We start from the raw sequence: 20557 nt of genomic DNA, 5'->3' as shown, positions 1-20557 counted from the left end.
AGTGGATGTCCTGAGGGATCTAAGCTTCTTTGGGACTGGACCCCCAGATCACTGTCTCCTCCCCCCCCCTTTAAACCATTTTTTTTTAAAAAAAAAAACTTTGTCACACTGCAAATTCACCATCCACCTTCATTTTGCCAGAGACACATTTGTGTCATGGTCTGTGGTCCCCACCCCACAAGTCTTAGCATGACCCCTGGTCTGGCACATCTGAGAAGCTGATTTTCACTAGGCCATTGCACAGGTGGTTTTTTCAGGTTTCTTCATGTGCTGCTCCACTTAATGTCCATTGTCCAAGTTGAGCAGGCTCACTGCATGGACAAGATGGCTGGCCTTCTTGACAACACACTGTGAAAGATCCAAGGCACAGACCCGCATCCACAAGAGATCAAAATTCATTTAGAAACTACACCCCTTTTTGGGAATGACACCAAGTCTTTGGACCAGAAGAATTCTAAGTACAAGCTGTCGCCTGGTTGTCTGGTACCTGAGACTCTGTTCTTGTTTTTCTTTTTGCAGTAGAAAAACACCATCACTGTGATAGAAAGGATGAGTCTGGATGAGGAGTTTTATATTTGTGGACAGTTCCTGAGAATATGCACAGTAAACTTAGTATATCTCTTTATTGGGCTGGACTATACAGTGCCAGGCACAGAGGGCAGCTTTCCCCCTCACTATAAGTGTCCTCTATTGTAATACTGGACCATAAAGAAGGCTGATTGCCAAAGAATTGATGCTTTTTAATTCTGGTGCTGGAGGAGACTCTTGAGAGTCCCATGGACTGCAAGAAGATCAAACCTTTCCATTCTTAAGGAAATCAGCCCTGAGTGCTCACTGGAAGGACAGATCCTGAAGGTGAGGCTCCAATACTTTGGCCACCTCATGAGAAGAGAAGACTCCCTGGAAAAGACCCTGATGTTGGGAAAGATGGAGGGCACAAGGAGAAGGGGACGACAGAGGACGAGATGGTTGGATAGTGTTCTCGAAGCTACCAGCATGAGTTTGACCAAACTGCGGGAGGCAGTGGAAGACAGGAGTGCCTGGTGTGCTCTGGTCCATGGGGTCACGAAGTGTCGGGCACGGCTAAACGACTAAACAACAAACAACAATGTAACACTTTATTTTGCTTCCATTTATTCCCATGGGGCAATCAACTCAGATGGGGAGAAAGTGAAGGAGTGCATTTGGAAACATCTTTAGGGTAGGGATGAAACCTTCTCCCAACTCCTGGTAACTCTACCCTAATCACCTAGTCCTGTCTCTTCACCTATGTGGCCCATCTTTGCTTCAGTCTTTTGGTCACACAAGAATGTGAAAGAAGGTTGAGAACCGGCTTTTGGGTCCTCTGTATTCAGTTATTGTTATAAGGGAGACTTTGGAGATTTCCCTTTAAAAGATATCTTCAGAGCAAGGAGAATAGGCAAAAGAGAAGAGCAAGAACAAAACACAATGCTTAAAAGAGCCTCTTCTTTAGAACTCTGCCTGTCTTTGATGCTTGGCTGGAATTTTCAGAGAGTGACAATTAAAGTGTTGTCAAATTTAATGATGGCAAGTTGTGTTACATAACCAATATATTCACACACATACACTTCAAACAAGCTATTAACTTCATTTGAAGCCGTGTCACCTTTTCACTCAGTGTATAAACACCCTTCCTTTCCTAGAGTGGGAAAGTAAGATCTTAATTAGGGTTTGCTCTCATGTTAACCAGTGTCTGCCTGTGGCTGAAATCCATTGGTCTTTTCTCCTACAGGTCAATCACTCAATTATCCTAAAGCCTTGGAAGCAGGATTTTTCTCTACATCTCTGGTACTGCTGTGGGCTGCAGGGAAGGCATGTTGTGTGGCGAGGTTCTTTCCCATGTCACAAGTTAGCTGCAAAGCTGTCTGGAATTTTTCTTCTTCTTCTCTGCAGCTCCCTGCAGGAAAAACAGTGCCTTGCTGCAGACTAGAGGAGACTTTAGGAAGATTTATACCACTGGCCTAGCTTAACTTTTCCAACCACACATATATCCCTGAAGGCACTTTTTAGGGTCCTGCTTCAGGCTGATTGGTGGCCCTGGAGAACATGCGTTGCGGCAAGAATAATCCTGTGCCAATCAATCACAAACTCAGAGATTTGCACCAAGCTCCCTTTCGTTATTGCATTTCCAGTGTCCATTTCCTAGTAAATTTACAGCCGTGTCTGACTCAATTATAAGAAATTTATCCATGAGACATCCCAGTTGTGATTTTGCTTTTTAAACTACCACGTCACTTTCCAAGCTGGTTCCATGTGTGCCTCTTGAACAGATAACGAGGAAAGAAGGTTTGTTTTTTAAAACTTTCCAGAGGTGTATGTATATCCATGGACTGCAAACATAGGCGTTCTTTCTGAAATGGTGCTTATTGGCACATAGGAAGTTGCCCTGTATGGAGCCAGGCCATTGATTCATATTGCTCTGTATTATTCGCAATGAATGGCAGTGGCACTCCAGGAGTCCTTCCTAGCCCTATGTAGGGATGCCCAGGGTTGAACTTGTAGCTGTTGGCTATGTGTTCCAGCAGTGTTGCATGAGCAGAAGTGGGCAGAGCGGCATTCCCTCTTGCAGAGATGGAGCTAAGTGAAACAGTGGTGAAGTTGGGAGAGCTCAGGTTTGTGGCAGTAGTATCCCACGGGAGCACAGTAACCCGGAGCTCCCCTGAACTTGCAACTTCTTCAGGCTCATCCACTTTTCCCGCTGCTTTCCCCCAGGAAAGCCCACACTTTACTGCTGATTTGGAGCAAACAGCAATCAGGTTTTTTTTGCAGATTGACATTTGCTCCGATTCAAAGAGCAAGTTCTTCTGGGGAAACCGGCAGGGCAAAGAGAAACCGCTCTTACCCATGCCTAGAAAGAACAGGGCGAGCAGAAAACCTCTCAGATCAATGCAGTGCCAGAGTTACATATAAGGGTGGCGCTGTGGTCTAAACCACAGAGCCTAGGGCTTGCCAATCAGATGGTCAGCAGTTCGAATCCCCACGACGGGGTGAGCTCCCGTTGCTCGGTCCCAGCTCCTGCCCACCTAGCAGTTTGAAAGCACGTCAAGTGCAAGTAGATAAATAGGTACCACTCTGGCGGGAAGGTAAAAGGCGTTTCTGTGCGCTGCTCTGGTTCTCCAGAAGCGGCTTAGTCATGCTAGCCACATGACCTGGAAGCTGTCTGCGGACAAACGCCGGCTCTCTTGGCCTATAGAGCGAGATGAGCGCACAGCCCCAGAGTCGTCTGCGACTGGACCTAACGGTCAGGGGTACCTTTACCTTTACAAACAAGTTATAGCTTAGGGCCCCACTCTCTTGCCCCACCCCCAAATATACTTCTTAATTGTATTTCACTATTAATATACTTCTTCTTAATTGTATGTCAGTTCAACAATTGCTTTGATAAAATACATATTTTGTTACGTGCAAATGGCTTTAGATACCTATTAGGTCCATAAATTACCATATAGCATATATTCAACACAAAACAAACCTACAATTTGTTCTTGACAAATGTCAGCTGGACATATAAAGGGCCCCATTACCTTCAGTAGCTTAGGGCCTCATCAAACCTAAACCTGGCCCTGGAAGGCATGAGACAAATGTGGAGAAGCCCTTCATCTCGCCCCATCCTCTTCCTGGAACACAGCAGCAGTGCTACTCCTACTGCTCCACACACTGCCCTCACGTGCTGCTGTGCTATATAATTAAGCTACAGCTTAATTAATTTTGAGTTTTAGTCTTCCTCCCTCTGTTTCCCCCCGTGGTGTTGCACTCATCTGGGAGTGGCTGGTTGTTGGTGGTGGTGGTAGTGAATCAGCTTTTTGCTCCTGTATTGAAATGCTGTTTGGTCACCATTAATAGGTGCCATGCTTTAAAAGTGTGAAATGGTTCCCTGTATGGATTAAAAACAGCCACCTGCAAGAGAACATAGCAGCAGAAGCAGAGTCCCATAGGGCAGATGATTCCTAGACTTGGAAATTCTTATCTACAGTGGTACCTCAGGTTACAGAAACTTCAGGTTACAGACGCTTCAGGTTACAGACTCCGCTAACCCAGAAATAGTACCTTGGGTTAAGAACTTTGCTTCAGGATGAGAACAGAAATCGTGCGGTGGCGGCACGGCGGCAGCAGGAGGCCCCATTAGCTAAAGTGGTGCTTCAAGTTAAGAACAGTTTCAGGTTAAGAACGGACCACCAGAACAAATTAAGTTCTTAACCCAAGGTACCACTGTACTGCCTTTGGGGCCGGTTCACAGGAAAGTCTCAAGATATTTTGTTGCCTGAGGCAGAGCAGCCAATGGTAGCCCTTGGCATGTTACACAGTAGCAGGGTATGCCTTGACCACAAGATTCAGTTCAGACTCCAAAGGACACTTCATTAACCAACCCAGTTAGGCTCAGGCCAATATGGAGGCTGCCCAATTTGTCCCAGTAGTTGGAGTCTGCTTTCTGTCCCCTGCACTTCCCTATTGGGAAATCAAAAAGCGGCTATAACTTTTTTCCCCTTTTGGCAGAACTGGATGAAATACTAGGCCCTCCAGAATGGATTAGGCCTGGCATATTGCATGTAGATAGCTCCAGGTATTTTTGTTCTGGACACCTATAAAGTTTTATTTTTATTTGGTTTTGGGGATGATAGAATTTGATAGGATTTACAAGCAAGATTGTCTCTTCTGAGGGAATGAATACTGCCAGTTTTCAGATAGAGAGCTGCAGTGGTTTTCCTACAAGGGCAGCCATCACAGTTTCAAGGGTAGAAATCAGTTTTATTTCCCGCAGTGTTTTGTTGACAATTGGTCTGAAAATCACAGACATGAAAGAGGTGCTCCCAGGTAAGAAACCTGCCAAACTGCATACAAATAGGTTCAGCAGCTTTTGTAATGGGCACCTTTAAAATTGATTTTTGGGTGGGAGGGATTTGCTTTTCAAATAAAATCCTTCCCTCTGATTATGAGCTAGCTAGACAGATCAGTCATAAAGGATCTTTTAATTAATTAATAATGGATGACCAGAGCTAAATGCTTTCATAGAATCATAAAATCTCAGAGTTGGAAGGGATCCCAAGGGTCATCTTGTCCAACCCATGCAATAAAGGAATCTCAATTAAAGCATCCATGACAGATGGTCAGCCAACACCTGCTTAAAAACCTCCAACCTCCCAAGGGAGTCCATTCCACTGCTGAACAGCTCTTACTGTCAGAAAGTTCTTCCTGGTTTTCTAGTTGGAATCTCCTTTCTTGTATCTTGAATCCATTGGTTTGAATCCCACCCTCCAGAGCAGGAGAAAACAAGCTTGCTCCATTTTCCATGTGACAGTCCCTTAGATATTAGAAAATGGCTATCATATCTCCTCTCCGTCTCCTCTTTTCCAAGCTAAACAGACCCAACTCCCTCAACCATTCCTCATAAGGCTTGGTTTCCAGACCCTTGATCATCTTGGTTGCCCTCCTCCACACAAGTTCCAGCTTCTTAACGCCCTTCTTAAATTGTGGCGCCCAGAACTGGACACAGTATTCTAGGTGTCGACTTGTAGTCCAAAACATCTGGAGGGCTGCCCATTGGTTAGCCCAGATCTAATCAAACCCCCACTTGATGCAGAAAACCTAGAGCATCTCCAACAGATGGCTGCACAGCTTCTGCTTGACAATAAATACCTAGTGAGGAAGACCCCACTAAGTCACTGATCCATGGAAGCCATTAACAAAAGAACATGAGAAACAAAACATTGAAGGATGATTTGTTTTGTGCCCTGGTTTAGCAACTTATCAGGAATAGAACTGAAGATGAAGTTTATTATGACTTCCTTCCTTATTTATTTCTAAACATCTATATCTCCTTTTGATATCAGGGCACACAGCAAAGGACAACACGTCCTTCTGCGTCTCTGGTCTGAAGATAAGCTCTATGTTTGCTGTTTTCCACTGGGCTGAAATCACAACTTTCTCCCAAGGTTTGCTCCAGATAACAGTGATGCAATCTGCATTTTCAGTCAAAGGGTGAGTGCAAAAGTTCTGGAGGCAAAGGGACAGAGCCTGTTGTGCAGCCACATTTGCAGTGATAAAGCAATGCACAAGCAAGCCAGAGGAGGCTAGAGAGGGGCAGAGGAGCAGCCGTGGCATGTGCCTTGGGTGGTACAATGTCTTGTGCCAGCCCTGACATTACTCTCCAAAACTTATGGACTACAATCCCCATCATTCTCTAATGCTGACCATGCTGTCTGGTTGAGGGAGCCCAAGAAGACCTGGAGAGCACCAGGTTGGGGAATGCTGGTTGATGTACCTAGATGTTGTTAATCTGACATAAAAAGCAAACAAGGAGGCATTTTGCCATTCAAATGTACTCTCAAATGTAAAAGGAGGCTTTTACATTCATATTACAAACTGGATTATGCAAAAACTGCTTTAAGCCTCTTCCATGAAAGCCACCCTTAGATATCCCATTGCGAAACCAACCTGGCAAATTCCTGCTTTTGAATTAAAGACGTGCCCATTGTTAAAATAACATTATAAATACATTTGCAAAAATGGGCATGTTCTGAAAATCTGAAAAGTATTAAGAGAAATTTGCACTAAAATGCTGGCACATTTTCATGAGGAAATTGTGGTGGAAATGTGGAGACCAAAATTGGCAGATTCACTCATCTCTATTTAAAATCTGCTTTTATTCCAATAGACTTTTCTAAGGGGTTTGCAAAAAGGGAAGGGGAGAAGCAAAAATCAGGATGTATCCATAGATCTCAGGATCTTTGAAGCAGTTCAACAAGGATTTCTTACTAGCAACAACAACTCCATTGCCTCGAACCCCCATTATAATCCTAAAATGAAGAAAGCTTAGGTTAATCAGGAATGAATTTGGTTGTGGAAGGACAATGAGCTCAGCCGAGTTTAGGGACTCAAAACTAATTTTGGGGCTCCAAACCTGGCACTCAGATAATTGGTGGAAACAGGGATGAAGCACCTGCATGAGATTACACAAATTAAGCTCCCTAATTTAAGTTACTTTATTTGCATGATTAGCACCCAGATTTGCATTTTATGGAAACTGCCTTGATGGGTTGGCAGCTCCTAAAGCCCACTGGGGCTGAAGACAGACAATAGCTTTTAAGAAAGTTGAAAGTCTTATTGCACGCACATTTGTCTGCCCTGTTGTCACTGGACAAAGTAGAGCTGAACTGAAATTTTATTTTTTTACCCGTGATGGCTGTGTATCAGAGATTGGTATACCTCTGCATATCAGTTGCTAGTAATCACTGGATGGTAGAGTCCTGCTGCACTTGCAGGCTTCCCATAGGCATTTGGTTGGCCTCGTTGAGAATATGGTGAAGGTCTAGATAAGACTTAGGCCTGCTCTTGTGTCTCTAAGTGGCTTCCTGCTGACTGCAGTTCCTGGAATGCCTTGGAAGCGATCACTGAGGTAAACCCCTCAGCAACCTTGTAAGATTTTAGTACAGTAAGAAGCAACCCTCATCCCCCCAAATTCACAGGTGTTTCAATTTTAGCAGGGGATGAATATTTTCTTGAAACAAGAGGGAGATTGTCCTTAGGTCAAAAAGCTTTTGTGGGGCTTGGAAACAGAACAAAACCCAATATATGCTTACCAAAGGCAATAGTAGACTGGGTGTGCTCAACAGCAGTGCCTCTTTCATATGGTCATCAATACTCAGGGAGAAATCATGTCTCTCTTTTGGACTGAACTGCCCAGACATGCAGTTCTCATCAGATCTATCTAGCTAGCTATAGCTGTCCGTCATATAGATATATAGAAAAATACACACACATTTTGCAGACTTCAAAACACTATTAGTCATATCTCTGACCTGCATTAATCCACATGTTTCCTGATGCTGGGACTGGGAGTGATATTCCAAGCCTCCATTTTATTCCCAGGACAGAGTCTCACAGCATACTTTATTGTTCACTATCTCAAACAAGAAATACATTTTTAAAATCTGCTCCTTGGTTTCCTTTCAGACAATGAGATCCCCTGCAGCTTCCCTGCAGGCATGACAATGTTTAGCCTTAACACAGAGGCAGGCAAGGAGACAAAGTTTCCTCCTGTTTTCACTCTAGAGCTACAGGAAGACTAGTGGGCAGGCAATCTGGGGAGGGGGTTCCTTATCCTTGCCAATCCTTCATCTCCAAACACTTTTGTATATTTCTCGTGGCTCACGCACTCAGTCAGCAGCACTGCATCTGTTCTGGAAGAGTACAGCTATAAATTAGAGAGAGAGAGAGAGAGAGAGAGAGAGAGAGAGAGAGAGAGAGAGAGAGAGAGAGCGCTCATTCATCATTGCGTTAAATAGGTGCTTTTATACAATGCTAGGAAATCTCCATTCATAACCCTTCATTCATAAGCCTCCATGCTCAGAACTAAGAGAGAACAAATTCCACAAACTGTTGCTATGTGGAATGATCCTGTTCAGAGTTCCACCCATATGCTCTTCCATTCACACACCTCTTCCTAGTTTTCTCTTTTTGTCCCCCAACAGTCAATCAGCATCCCATGCCCACTGAAACATTCTCAGCCCCCACTGACTGTTTCCCTGTTCTTTAGCTTATCTTCTAATGATTGCATGTACTTGTATAAAATGTGGAGTTTCCCTGAACCTGGTAATATCCCCATGCTGCTATCACAGCCTATGAAGAGTAGCAGCAGTCACAGAACTGAGTTTGCTCTTAGTATACTACAGGGGTTCCCTTAACAAAATGTTGCAGTGCATCCCTGGCAAGAGTGCATTACCTGAGCTGGGGGAGCTGAAAAAAATTAACAGTTGGCATCAAAGACAGGAGTCCTTACTCTAACTGGGGTCCTACTTGATGTAATTGTTTGCTGCTTCTGAACTGAAGCCCAGCAGGGCTGAGCATAAAGCCTTCATCCTGGTTTGAATGCATGAAACTTATATCTGGTCTTTACTGAGCCTTCATTCTGGTTTCTTTCCGGGGAGGTTATACATGCAGCTTATGAACACACAGCCTACATTCATCCTGATTTGCTTGTGGAGTGTTTGTATATCTTCTGGCTGGGCATCGTTCATGCTGCTTTTTGATACTTTCCCCCATCACTGTAAAACCTACCCAAAAATAAAAATTTGGATTTGTCATGCATGGGCAAGGGGAAGACACCTCCTGCCCATGGGCCGAATTAGGGTCCCAAATTGGCCTTCAAGGCTTTTCCCCAAAACCACAGCCCCCTGCCCATATATGATGCCAGGTCTGGGGCAGGTAGAGAGGTGGTTGCCAGTGCACAACCAGGTACTTTGAAGTGTGCTCTCGATTGTTCATTGGCAAGGGAAGTTTGATGCTACTGCCAGCCAGATGATTGGCAGCAAGAGCAAGCCTGCTAGGGCATCTTTGCTACTGGACACTGCAGCCTATCTCAGCAGAAAGCAGGTCTTGAAGTTACTACCTAGGAGCAGATAGCCAGAGGCTTCGAGCGCATTGCATTGATTGCACTACAGAGTCCCCCAGGAAGTTCACCACACCACACCAGGTCCTGCAGAAAGTTGGTCTTGAAGTGGGTCTCAAGGCCATAGCCACCTGTCAAAATGGCCCCACCAAGGGTGGGTGAACCCAGGTTGCAGCCCGCCAGCTGGGCCCGATTTCCCACCCCATGCTAGGGCAACAGAGTGACTTAATCCATTTTAATTGCACGAACCAAAATTTCCCGGGATGTGTTTGAACCTCCCGCAAAATCCTGACTGTCTGGAGGTGTCTGCAATTTACAACTCATCCATGTTCATCCAGAGAGGAAGGCCACGGACTGGCCCTTGCGGCTGCAAATGTGAACCCTCTTTTGCTATTTCCTAGGAGAAGCAGCACATCTGCCTGGGCCGGCAGCTGCTCACCAGCTGTGTGTTGCAATCTGCCAAATACCAAGCAAAGGCCATGCCGCTGGTGGCGGCTTCACTCCGCTTCTCTCTTCATTTACATCAAACAAAAGCTAGCTGGAGCCAGTATTATTATTTGTCTTCGCAGGAAGACAGCTATTCTGTGCAAACTTGATTGTTTATTTGCTATGGGCTAGATTTTAAAGGCCTTCGTTCCCACCTTGATCTCCACCTTTCATTTCAAGCAGACGGGTCCAAATGGACATGACATCCTGGCTTGAGAGAAGAATCAGAAACAAAACAAAAATGATTTGAAAGGGAACATCAGGCAGACAGAAAATCAAATTGGTGTTGTTTTTTGCAGTGCTAGTACAGCCAATTGTTTGCAGTCTGAATTAAAGCAGAAACTTTCTGAAAGTTTTTCTTTGCTTTCCCCCCACCAAATGTGTAATGATGGGTGGAAAGTTAGCCATTTGATAGGTGGAAGAGGAAGAGGTGGAGAGTAGATAAAATCAGCTGGGTAGGAATAGGTTTAGGAGATCACTAGATCCAACTGCATTCACCACCCATGTTACATTAATGTGTGTTTTGTTTCCCATATAAATACCCTGTGTTATTATCCGTGGAGGTTTGAACATCTACCCCACCTACACACCACTGTTAGTGTTGTAAGATGGCGACAGGGGTCTGGTGGTACCAAAACCACGGATGCACTGCCTCACTTCCTGCTCCTCTTGCTGCTTTGGTTCCAACAGTTACTGTGCATGCGCTCCACTGCATATAACACATGCGCATTGTTTTTGTAATGCCTGCAAATATCATGACACTGAAGAGGCTTCAAGACTAGGTCTAGTTGGTGATGGAAACATTAAATTGCTTTGAGGTGGTGGGAGAGATTTGGAGCAACTTGGTGCTCACCAAATATTTTTGACTACAACTCCCATCAGTCCTGGTCTTCATAGCAAATAGTCAGGGATGATGAGAATTATAGTTCAAATCACCCACAGGGTAGCAGGTTGGGAAAGGCAGATTTAGAGCTTCTTTGTCTACAATAGTCAAGCTTCTTCTTGTTTTGTTGCTGAAACCTATTTGTTAGATGAAATATACTCGGAATCAAGTGTGGATTTCATGCTCTTTATTCAGCTCATAGTAGTAAGGAATGAAAGTTCCCCTAAAATATCTGCTTTATATACATTATTTACACAATGGGCTGCACGTGATTGGCTAATTCCGGGATTCTCCTTAGGCCAATCAGGTTGTGGATTCACTTCCACCTGGAGCTGGATTGGGTGGCTCCTTCGGACCAATCATACTGCTGCATTGTTCTAGGACCAATCAGACTGCTGCATTCTGAATCCTATTGTTCTAGAACCAATCAGACTGCTGCATTTTGAATCCTATTGTTCTAGGACCAGACTGCTGCATTTTGGATCCTATTCAACTCAGTACATAACATTAGATTACACAGTTGTTTAAATCGTTCAGGTCCCCATTGCAGAGGGTTGAATCAGAGGGTCACCTCAGGGGTCCCTTTCAACTCCACAGTTCTACAATTCTATGATTCTATGAGTATCAAAAACCTCGTCATTGCTAGCATTCAACATTTCACATGCTACAAAAATTAAGTTTGCAAAAAATAATAACCGTGGAAGTCCAAGAGCCCCTTCACGTTTGATGTGTGGTTCCGTGGCAGAAAGAGCATGTAATCTCCAGTTTGAACCGCATTCTCCTTTCCTGAGTGGATGAATCTTCTCTGTTTTTGCTTTGTACATATAATCTTCTAGCGTGGCAAATAAAGCAAGGGCAGAAATAAGCAAACCCCTGGCTATCAGCATCCTTGTCTGAGAGCTGCAGATAAGGTTTGTACTGCAAATAGCCTGCTCTCTCACAGAGACATTCCAACACTGGGATCACTTCATTTAGGTCTGCAAGGTGGGGGGCTGGGGGGGGGAGAGGTGGAACTGGAATCAAAGCAACAAATGCACCCAAAGAAGTTGCAGGGAGGTCACACAACAACAACAACAACAACAACAACAACAACAACAACAACAACAACAACAAATTATTTCTACCCTGCCCATCTGGCTAGGTTTCCCCAACCACTCTGGGCAGCTTTCAACAGAACATTAAAAACAGAATTAAACTTCAAACATTAGAAACTTCCCTAAACAGGGCTGCCTTCAGAAGGCTTCTAAAAGTAGGATAGTTGTTTATTTCCTTGACATCTGATGGGAAGGAATTCCACACGGCTGATGCCACTACCAAGAAGGCCCTCTGCCTGGTTCCCTGTAACCTCACTTCTCACAGTGAGGGAACTGCCAGAAGGCTCTCAGAGCTGGACCACAGTGAATGATGGGGGTGGAGACACTCCTTCAGGTATACTGGGCTGAGGCTGTTAAGGGCTTTAAAGGTCAGCACCAGCACTTTGAATTGTGCTCGGAAACGTACTGGGAGCCAATATAGGTCTTTCAGGGCTGGTGTTATATGGTCTTGGTGGCCACTTCCAGTCACCAGTCTAGCTGCCACATTTCCGGGTCACCTTCAAAGATAGCCCCATGTAGAGCGCATTGCAGTAATCCAAGTGGGAGATAACTAGAGCATGCACCACTCTGGCAAGACAGTCTGCAGGTCTCAGCCTGCGTACCAGATGGAGCTGGTAGACCAGGCATAGGCAAGCTCCGGCCCTCCAGATGTTTGGGACTACAATTCCCATCATCCCTAGCTAACAGGACCAGTGGTCAGGGATGATGGGAATTGTAGTCCCAAACATCTGGAGGGCCAGAGTTTGTCTATGCCTGTGGTAGACTGTATAACAGTGCCCCCAGCTCCCAGCTCCTCTAGACGGTCCAGAAGGATGTCATGATCAATGGTGTCAAAGACCGCTGAGAGATCCAGCAGAACTAGGAAACAGCTTTCACCTTTGTCCCTAGCCTGCCGGAGATCATTGACCAGCGGGACCAAGGCAGTTTTAGTCCCATGTTGAGGCCTGAATCCTGACTGGAAGGGATCCAAATGGTCTGCAACATCCAGGCGTGCTTGTAGTTGTTCAGCAACCACCCACTCAATCACCTTGCCCAAGAATGGAAGATTTGAGACTGGGCGATAGCTGGCCATATCTGCCGGGTCCAAAGATATTTTTCTAAGAAGCGGTTTAATGATCACCTCTTTCAGCAGGGCTGGGAAGACTCCCTCACAGAGGGAAGCATTCACCACCCTGCAGAGCCCATCGTCCAGACCTTCCTGGTTCGTTTTTATTAGCCAGCATGGGCAAGGATCAAGGAGACAGGTGGTTGGTTTCACACGTTCAACTGTTCATTTACATAATTTGATCAAGCAGCATTTCGCCATGAGAAAACACTGGAGTCTGCCTCATACTTGGTCAATTTACCTCAGTTTTATCTAAACTGACTGTTTGCTTCTGCAAAAGTTTCAGGGTGAACATACTGCTTTGTTTCCAGTTGGTGCACATCCCACAAATTCCTGCTGAAGCGCGGAGGGGGGGCAAGAGCAGGCGGGGCCGTGGCTGCCGCGTGTCCCAGGGGCGTAGCGTGCATCCTGGGGGCCTGGCACCCAGCATGGGGGGGAGGGGCAGCCACGATGGCACCCCACTGGGATTGTGCCGCTGGGTGCAGTGCACTCCCCCCGCACCCCTGTTCCTCCGCCATTGTCTGTGAACTGCCCTGAGACTTATGGGTATAGGGAAGTATACTAAATAAATAAATAGTGCTGGTTTTTTTTGCAGGGAAAGCTCTGGACACAGAGCTTTGAAGCGCGGGCTGTGCCTGGAAAGAGTGGGGGAAAGTTAAGTGTGGACAAGCCCTGTATCTGTCTCTGCCAACAATGGGGGTTAATCTCCAGCCTGTGCTTAAAGGTCATCATGTACAGAAAAAATAAATATTCCAGTAAAAACCTGAGTACAAGGAGACCACCTTCCTTTGTGAGTCATGAAATTCAGAGCAAGGCTCAGTCAGCCAAGTTCCAGAAGCTGGGCAGGCTCTATTGCCTCAGGCAGCAAACCTGTCTGGAGATGAGTCACTGCCACTCACTCTGCCTGCTCTGCTCCGGGGACCCAGTGGCTCCAGCAACCAGTCACACCAGAAAATCAGCCCTAGCTTCCCGTGCCAGAACACCACCCGTGACGGCCGCACTTTGCAAACAAGAAGGCAGGCTGCAAGCAGGGCCCAGTGTGTTTGCAGCTGATAACCAGACCAAAGAATTAAAGAGGGGACTCTGCCTACAACTGAGACAAAACAAGGAGGCTTAGCGGCGCTTGTCCTTTCCGTGACCTAGCCAGGCAGAAGCACTGGAAAATGCCCTTCATGCTTCTACATCCAATCAGACAAGCAATCTTGCTTTACAGGTTCCATGGCTATAGCAAAGGCCACCACCTGCCCTCTCTTCTCTGGTTCTGAATTCTGCACAGCCTACCGATAAGATACTAAACTGCATCCATGTGGGCAGACAACGGGCGTGCCCCTTCTGCACTGCCTGCTACTGCCCAGAGCTTGCTTCTGTCTTTATGCTGTCAATCAAGACTCCCACAGGACTATAGCAGACAGACAGGTTTCGGCTCGGCACGCGCTGAATGGTTGTGCTGTGTCTCCGAGCAGAGAATGACTCAGCATAAATTTCCACGAAGCTGCTGCTCACGCATTCCAGAATCCGATCGCAGCTGGGCTCCCAGTGTGCCGCAGCTGCAGCCGTCCCGCTGCCTGGATCGCAAGAGCCTTCAGGGAAGCTCTTCCTGGCATTTATCTGTTTGGACCCTGCCATCAGCCTATGGGCAAGCAGACAGTGTGTTTGCAGTATTCTCTACCTGCCCTCTCCCAGCTTGCAGCCATTTCTGTGGGGTCTCCGTTCAGGGAGCCCACCTCTCCCCATTCCCTCCAAACGCTCTCTGCCAGTCTACTGCAGAGATATACTGACGATACAGTTTTTAAAACTCTGCATGCATCTGTATGACTGCATCCTTGCCTGTAGTTGAGGATTATGTTGTGGGGGAAAGCAGACCGGGCCACACATCCTGATCTGTTAATCTCAGAATCTTTTATTTCCAACAGGAATCCCCAACCCAGAATTTACTGTTTTACAACTAGATTCCTATAGTACAGCTATTCTTCCTCCTCGAACCAGCTTCGCTCCATGCCAGACTCTATCATTTAGGGAGCAGCTGTACTTTTGGGAACCAACATCCCAGCTACAAAATGGTCAATACAGAGTAAAAGGTAAAGGAACGCCTGACCATTAGGTCCAGTCGTGACTGACTCTGGGGTTTCTGCGCACATCTTGCTTTATTGGCCGAGGGAGCCGGCGTACAGCTTCCGGGTCATGTGGCCAGCATGACTAAGCCGCTTCTGGTGAGCCAGAGCAGTGCACGGAAACACCGTTTACCTTCCCGCCGGAGTGGTACCTATTTATCTACTTGCACTTTGACGTGCTTTCGAACTGCTAGGTTGGCAGGAGTAGGGACCGAGCAACGGGAGCTCACCCCGTCACGGGGATTCGAACTGCCAACCTTCTGATCGGCAAGTCCTAGGCTCCGTGGTTTAACCCACAGTGCCACCCGCGTCCCATCAGTACAGAGTAGGAGGTCCTAATCAAGAGGATATTTTTTACTGCAAAAAGATTGAGAAGTTGCACAGAGAGAGACAGACAGAGTTCTAAATGTGTCAAAAACACAGACAGCTTCTAAATGTGTTCAACACATAGAAAGCTTACTTATCCCAAGTCAGATGACCATTAGTCTATCTAGCTCAGTATTATCTTCAAAGTTACCTCCAAAGTTTCAGAGTGAGTTCTCTCCCAGCTCTACCTGAAGATTCTGGGGTTGGATCTGGGGCTTTCTACACGCAAGGTACATGCTCTACCAATGAGCTACAAACACTTCTACATGTACTATACAGTGCAACTCAGCCTTGCACTTGAGCTAACAATTCAATTTACCATCCAAGAACAATGCAAAAGTGTTGAATCAGCCTGAAGCCAACAGAGATGTTGGAGAGAGTTATTTGCTTAGAACAAGGAGAGAATGGGAATGAGTGTCCCTATGCAATGCTTCTACACCACTGGCTGCCTTCCTCTTGGCCGTGGAGAATATTCCTCATATGGCTACCAGCTGAACTGTTAATTATTCTGTTGCTACTAATGCCAAAGTACAGCAGAGGGACCAGAAGACAAATAGCTCTCCTGAATGCACTTTATCACTGGTTCATACAAATGTGCACCATCCTTAAGGTGGGGGCCACAAACACAATACCACAAATAGGAAATACATTGTCTAAAAAAGAGGACTAAACGAGGACACAGTTTTGCATGAACCTGCCTGTGCTAATTTATATGTGTAGATAGACATTTAGGAATTATTACTATAATTTAAAAAGAAATGCAGCACATTTCATCATAGTGGGGAAGGCTGTGGACAGGTGACCCATATGCATAGCTGTCAACTTTCAGATTTGAAAATAAGGGATCAGCAGCCTTGAAAATAAGGGATCAGCAGCCTTGAAAATAAGGGATCAGCAGCCTTGAAAATAAGGGATCAGCAGCCTCACCTGTCCCAGGGACAGTCTATGGGATATCTAACAATCCGGGATAGAAGCGGAAAGCAGCGGGAAACAGCGCTGGAATAAGGGAATTTCCCACAAAAAAAGGGAAGGTTGACAGCTATGCCCATATGCCTGCTTTGCCTACTGACAGGCAACTTCAAGCCACGTTCACAACATACCTTGAAAATGCTATAATACCACTTTAACCAGTCATGGCTTCTCTCCAAAGAATTATGGGAGCTGTGGTTTGCAGTTATTGGGAGGCCCCTATTCATCTCACAAGATGGTTAATAATAATAATAATAATAATAATAATAATAATAATAATAATAATTTTATTACATACCCCACCCATTCGGCTGGCTTTCCCCAGCCACTCTGGGCAGCTTCCAACAGGAGATTAAAAATACATTAAAACATCAGTCATTAAAAAACTTCCCTAAACAGGGCTGCCTTCAGATGTTTTCTAAACGTCAGATAGTTGTTTATTCCCTTGACATCTGATGGAAGGGCATTCCACAGGGCAGGAGCCACTACTGAGAAGGTCCTCTGCCTGGTTCCCTGTAACTTTGCTTCTTGCAGTGAGGGAACTACCAGAAGGCCCTTGGAGCTGGACCCCAGTGTCCGGGCAGAATGATGGGGGTGGAGATGTTCCTTTTGGTTTAGCAAACAATCACTAGCAACTTTCAGCTTAACAAACTTCAGCTCCCGGTACTCTTTGGGGGAAGCCATGACTGGTTAAAGTTGGTGCCACAGCACTTTAAAGGTATTTAAAGGTTGCTTTTACATTTCTGCTAGCCAAATTGCCTCAGCAAACCTACTCTTTCAGAAGGAGGAAGGTTTCCTTACACTCAGCCTCATGAAGGGGGTGAGCAAAGATCCCTTATGTGGCTGAGTTGCAAGCCAAATGCTTTTTTTAAAAAAAATCAATCCTATTTTGAGATCTGGTGCTAGAGCATATTGCGCTAACTGTGTGGGTGGAAACACAGCACAGCCAACAGCTCCACATGCTGTTCTGTGCTATCACCTGGCTGAGACGTGGCAGTCAGCAATTCTGCTGCCACGGAAAACGATGCCCCAAATCCCAGCCTGCTCAGGCCATTCAGTCAGGCATATTGGGATGATGTGACCTTTAAGTATATGTGGGGTGGGTCCTCTGCCAGCCCCAAGGAAGGTGGCTAAGCTAGTAATAAGTTAAGTACACAGTCAGCGCAAATAGTTATTAACGTGTACATAAGTGAGGATAATTATATTATTTACTCTTAAACACGTAGTACGCTGCACAATCAGCAAAGAGTTATTTGAAATATTCACCCTCAAACCTGGGTTCTCTGTGAGAAGCGCAGAGGGGGCTTCTCATGGGGGCTATTATCTCCCTGTCCTCCCCAATAGCTGTTCTGGCTACATAAACAACAGCACTCACAGCCTGAAGATCTGAAATAGAGGAAATGTATCTTTAAAGACATGTGATGTAGAATGCAATGGGGCTGGTGGTGCCCACCAGGAATGGCCAGGCAGCAGGCAGGGAGACCACCCATAGGTGGAGTCAGAATCAATGACAGGCAGAGCCAACTAATTAAAGTCCCACCCCCATCTCTGCTGAATCCACAAGGGCAACACGGAGACTAAGGGGAAGGAAGCTGACAGGTAGTGGCACTGCATGGACTGATTGTAAGTAGGAAGACAGCTGAGGGCAGGCTGAGGTTGATGTGGTCATTTACCATTTGCCCTCATGGACCAGCCTCCGGAAAGATCCTGGGGCCAACCCTCAGCTCAGTCCTATACATGAGACATTGTGTCAAGTTGAGTAATTATTAAATGACTGCAATATGGGGTTGACAACTTCTCACCCATGGGGTACTTACAGTACTTAGGGTTGTGTTCAATGTCAGTTCTATTCAGAACAGACCCATCAAATTAAGAGACATGAGTAACTTCAGCCCATTTTAGGGATGAGTGAATTCATCAGTTTCTGTTTTTCATTTTTCCAGTCTTAAGCTCGGTTGTCCACATTTCCACCTCAGTTTGTGATTTTTCTTTTAAATTCCTCATGAAAATTCACCGGCAATTTTTTTTTTCAAATTCATCCTAATGTATGTACACATTTCTGTATCCATTTTTGCAAAACATTTTCCCCAAATATAATGCATTTTGTATGTTATTTTCACGAAGATATGCATTTCAATGCACACTTTAGTAAATGCATTTTTGCGAACATTGTTTGGTTAGAACTGCAAAATTTTGAGAAGCGTGAATTTCCAAGGACAGCTGTTTGAGTTTGCATATTGTTTCAGAAGCTGTGAAATAGGTCTGTTCACCTTTAAAAGTGAACTGAGTCAATTTTCTCCTGCATCCTTCATCATCCCCCCACCCCCACCCCGAAGCAGGTAGAGTATGCTATATAATTTAAAGGAATACAACCTGTTATGTTGCTTAGATCCCTTTTATCTCTTAGCACAGGCTAAGGAACAACTAAGCAGGGCCTCCTTGCACTTACTCAGTCCACAAACCATTACAACAACATCATTGCTGCCGTGTACACATTCTCGCTTGTCAGAGCAAGGCAGAAGCTGACAGCTTGCAGCAGCACGTCCACCGAGGGTCCCAAATGATGGCAGGCAAGGCATCAGCTTCACTGGCAAATGCCTCAGTGGACCAGGTTCAAGAAAAAGAAGAAGAAGGGAGGAAAGCCCTTGAGATTTTGAGAATCCTGACAAAGCCACCAGACTCCACAGAAGCAGCACAGATTTCTCCCTTTGCAACATGACCTTCTATATGACACCCCCTCCCAAAAGAAATCTAACTCCGCCTCTGGCAATATTTTCTCCCTCCGGCATGGGTGTCTCTTACCGCATTGGAATCTTTACTCTGAGGTAGCGATCCACAGCAATGGCCAGCAGTGCCAGGATGGAGCTCTCAGTGAGGATGAGGACAGGACATGCCACCATCAGGCAGCTGTAAAAATGTATCTGTGGTCCAATGTTGATGATGATGGCAAGCGGGATGACAAGGGCTCCCACAGCTACATCTGCAACTGCCAGGGAGACGATGAAGTAGAAGGTGGCATCCCGCAGGGCCTGGTTCACCTTGACGGCCCAGATCACCAGGATATTCCCAGGTATGGAGACAAGGGCGATCAGCACCTCGATGGTGATGTAGGCAGCCTGGAAGCCCGAGATGTGATGCGGCATGGTTGCCTGAAAGGATCAAAGGAGTCATGTGTTTTAAAGACAGAAGAGACCACCAAAGTATTCAAAACCCAAACATCTTTCATTTTTGCATTTCTTCGCTTAGGTATTGCTTTCATACACTGCCTTTCATCCTCCTGGAACCCAGGGCAGCTAACAGCAATTAAAACCATACACAAATATATCCACATTAAAGGTAAAGGTAAAGGGACTCCTGACCATTAGGTCCAGTCGTGGACGACTCTGGGGTTGCGGCACTCATCTCGCTTTATTGGCCAAGGGAGCCGGCGTACAGCTTCCGGGTCATGGGCCAGCATGACTAAGCCACTTCTGGCGAAGCAGAGCAGCACACGGAAACGCCATTTACCTTCCTGCTGGAGTGGTACCTATTTATCTACTTGCACTTTGATGTGCTTTCGAACTGCTAGGTTGGCAGGAGCTGGGACTGAGCAAGGGGCGCTCACCCCGTTGCGGAGATTCAAACCGCTGACCTTCTGATCAGCAAGCCCTAGGCTCTGTGGTTTAACCCACAGCACCACCCACATCCCAATATCCACATTAGAGGCATCCAAAATAACCTCACAATCAAGCATTACCAACTTTTAAAATAGTTATATAGCCTGACTCTATACTTCAGTAAGTTTACAGATTTCCTTGCATGCCACAATTTCCTTTGCGAACACTGCAAAACTCCTCAGATGATTTCCCAGTGCTGGCAGACGATGGTCCCTTGTTCTTTCCATACCATTGACTGTGCTCCAACTATTTCCAGCTCAAATTTGCCATCCCTAGCCTGGTCACCACCAGGAACTTCACACTAAAGGGCTGTGCAATCTCAGTGCGTCTGCTGTGCAGAGAACCTGCCCTTCTGCCCATATTGGCTGCTGCAATGAGAGATTTAGAATTTCACTGTTGCCACCTCTGGTCCCTATCTCTCCAGTTCAGCAGCCAGGTAGTTTTTAAGCAGCATTAAGAGAGCATCTCTGAATGCTGCTGA

The 20557-nt window shown here is 45.8% G+C and overlaps 1 protein-coding gene across 1 annotated transcript in view; it reads right to left on the bottom strand.

Moving 5' to 3' along the window:
- The window catches only part of ADORA1 (adenosine A1 receptor), a 50275-nt gene extending 30708 nt beyond the window's left edge, over positions 1-19567 (bottom strand). The window contains exon 1 of the mRNA XM_081867042.1: positions 19223-19567. Coding sequence (XP_081723168.1) covers positions 19223-19563 — 341 coding nt within the window. The 5' untranslated portion in view covers positions 19564-19567. The remainder of the gene's footprint in view (positions 1-19222) is intronic.
- Positions 19568-20557: the final 990 nt, after the last annotated feature.

This window comes from Podarcis erhardii (assembly GCF_964252035.2).
Source record: "Podarcis erhardii genome assembly, chromosome: 6".
NCBI classification, from domain to species: Eukaryota; Metazoa; Chordata; class Lepidosauria; order Squamata; family Lacertidae; genus Podarcis; species Podarcis erhardii.
The sequence above is the reverse complement of the archived record's forward strand: the minus strand, read 5'-3'. Positions and strand labels throughout refer to the sequence as shown.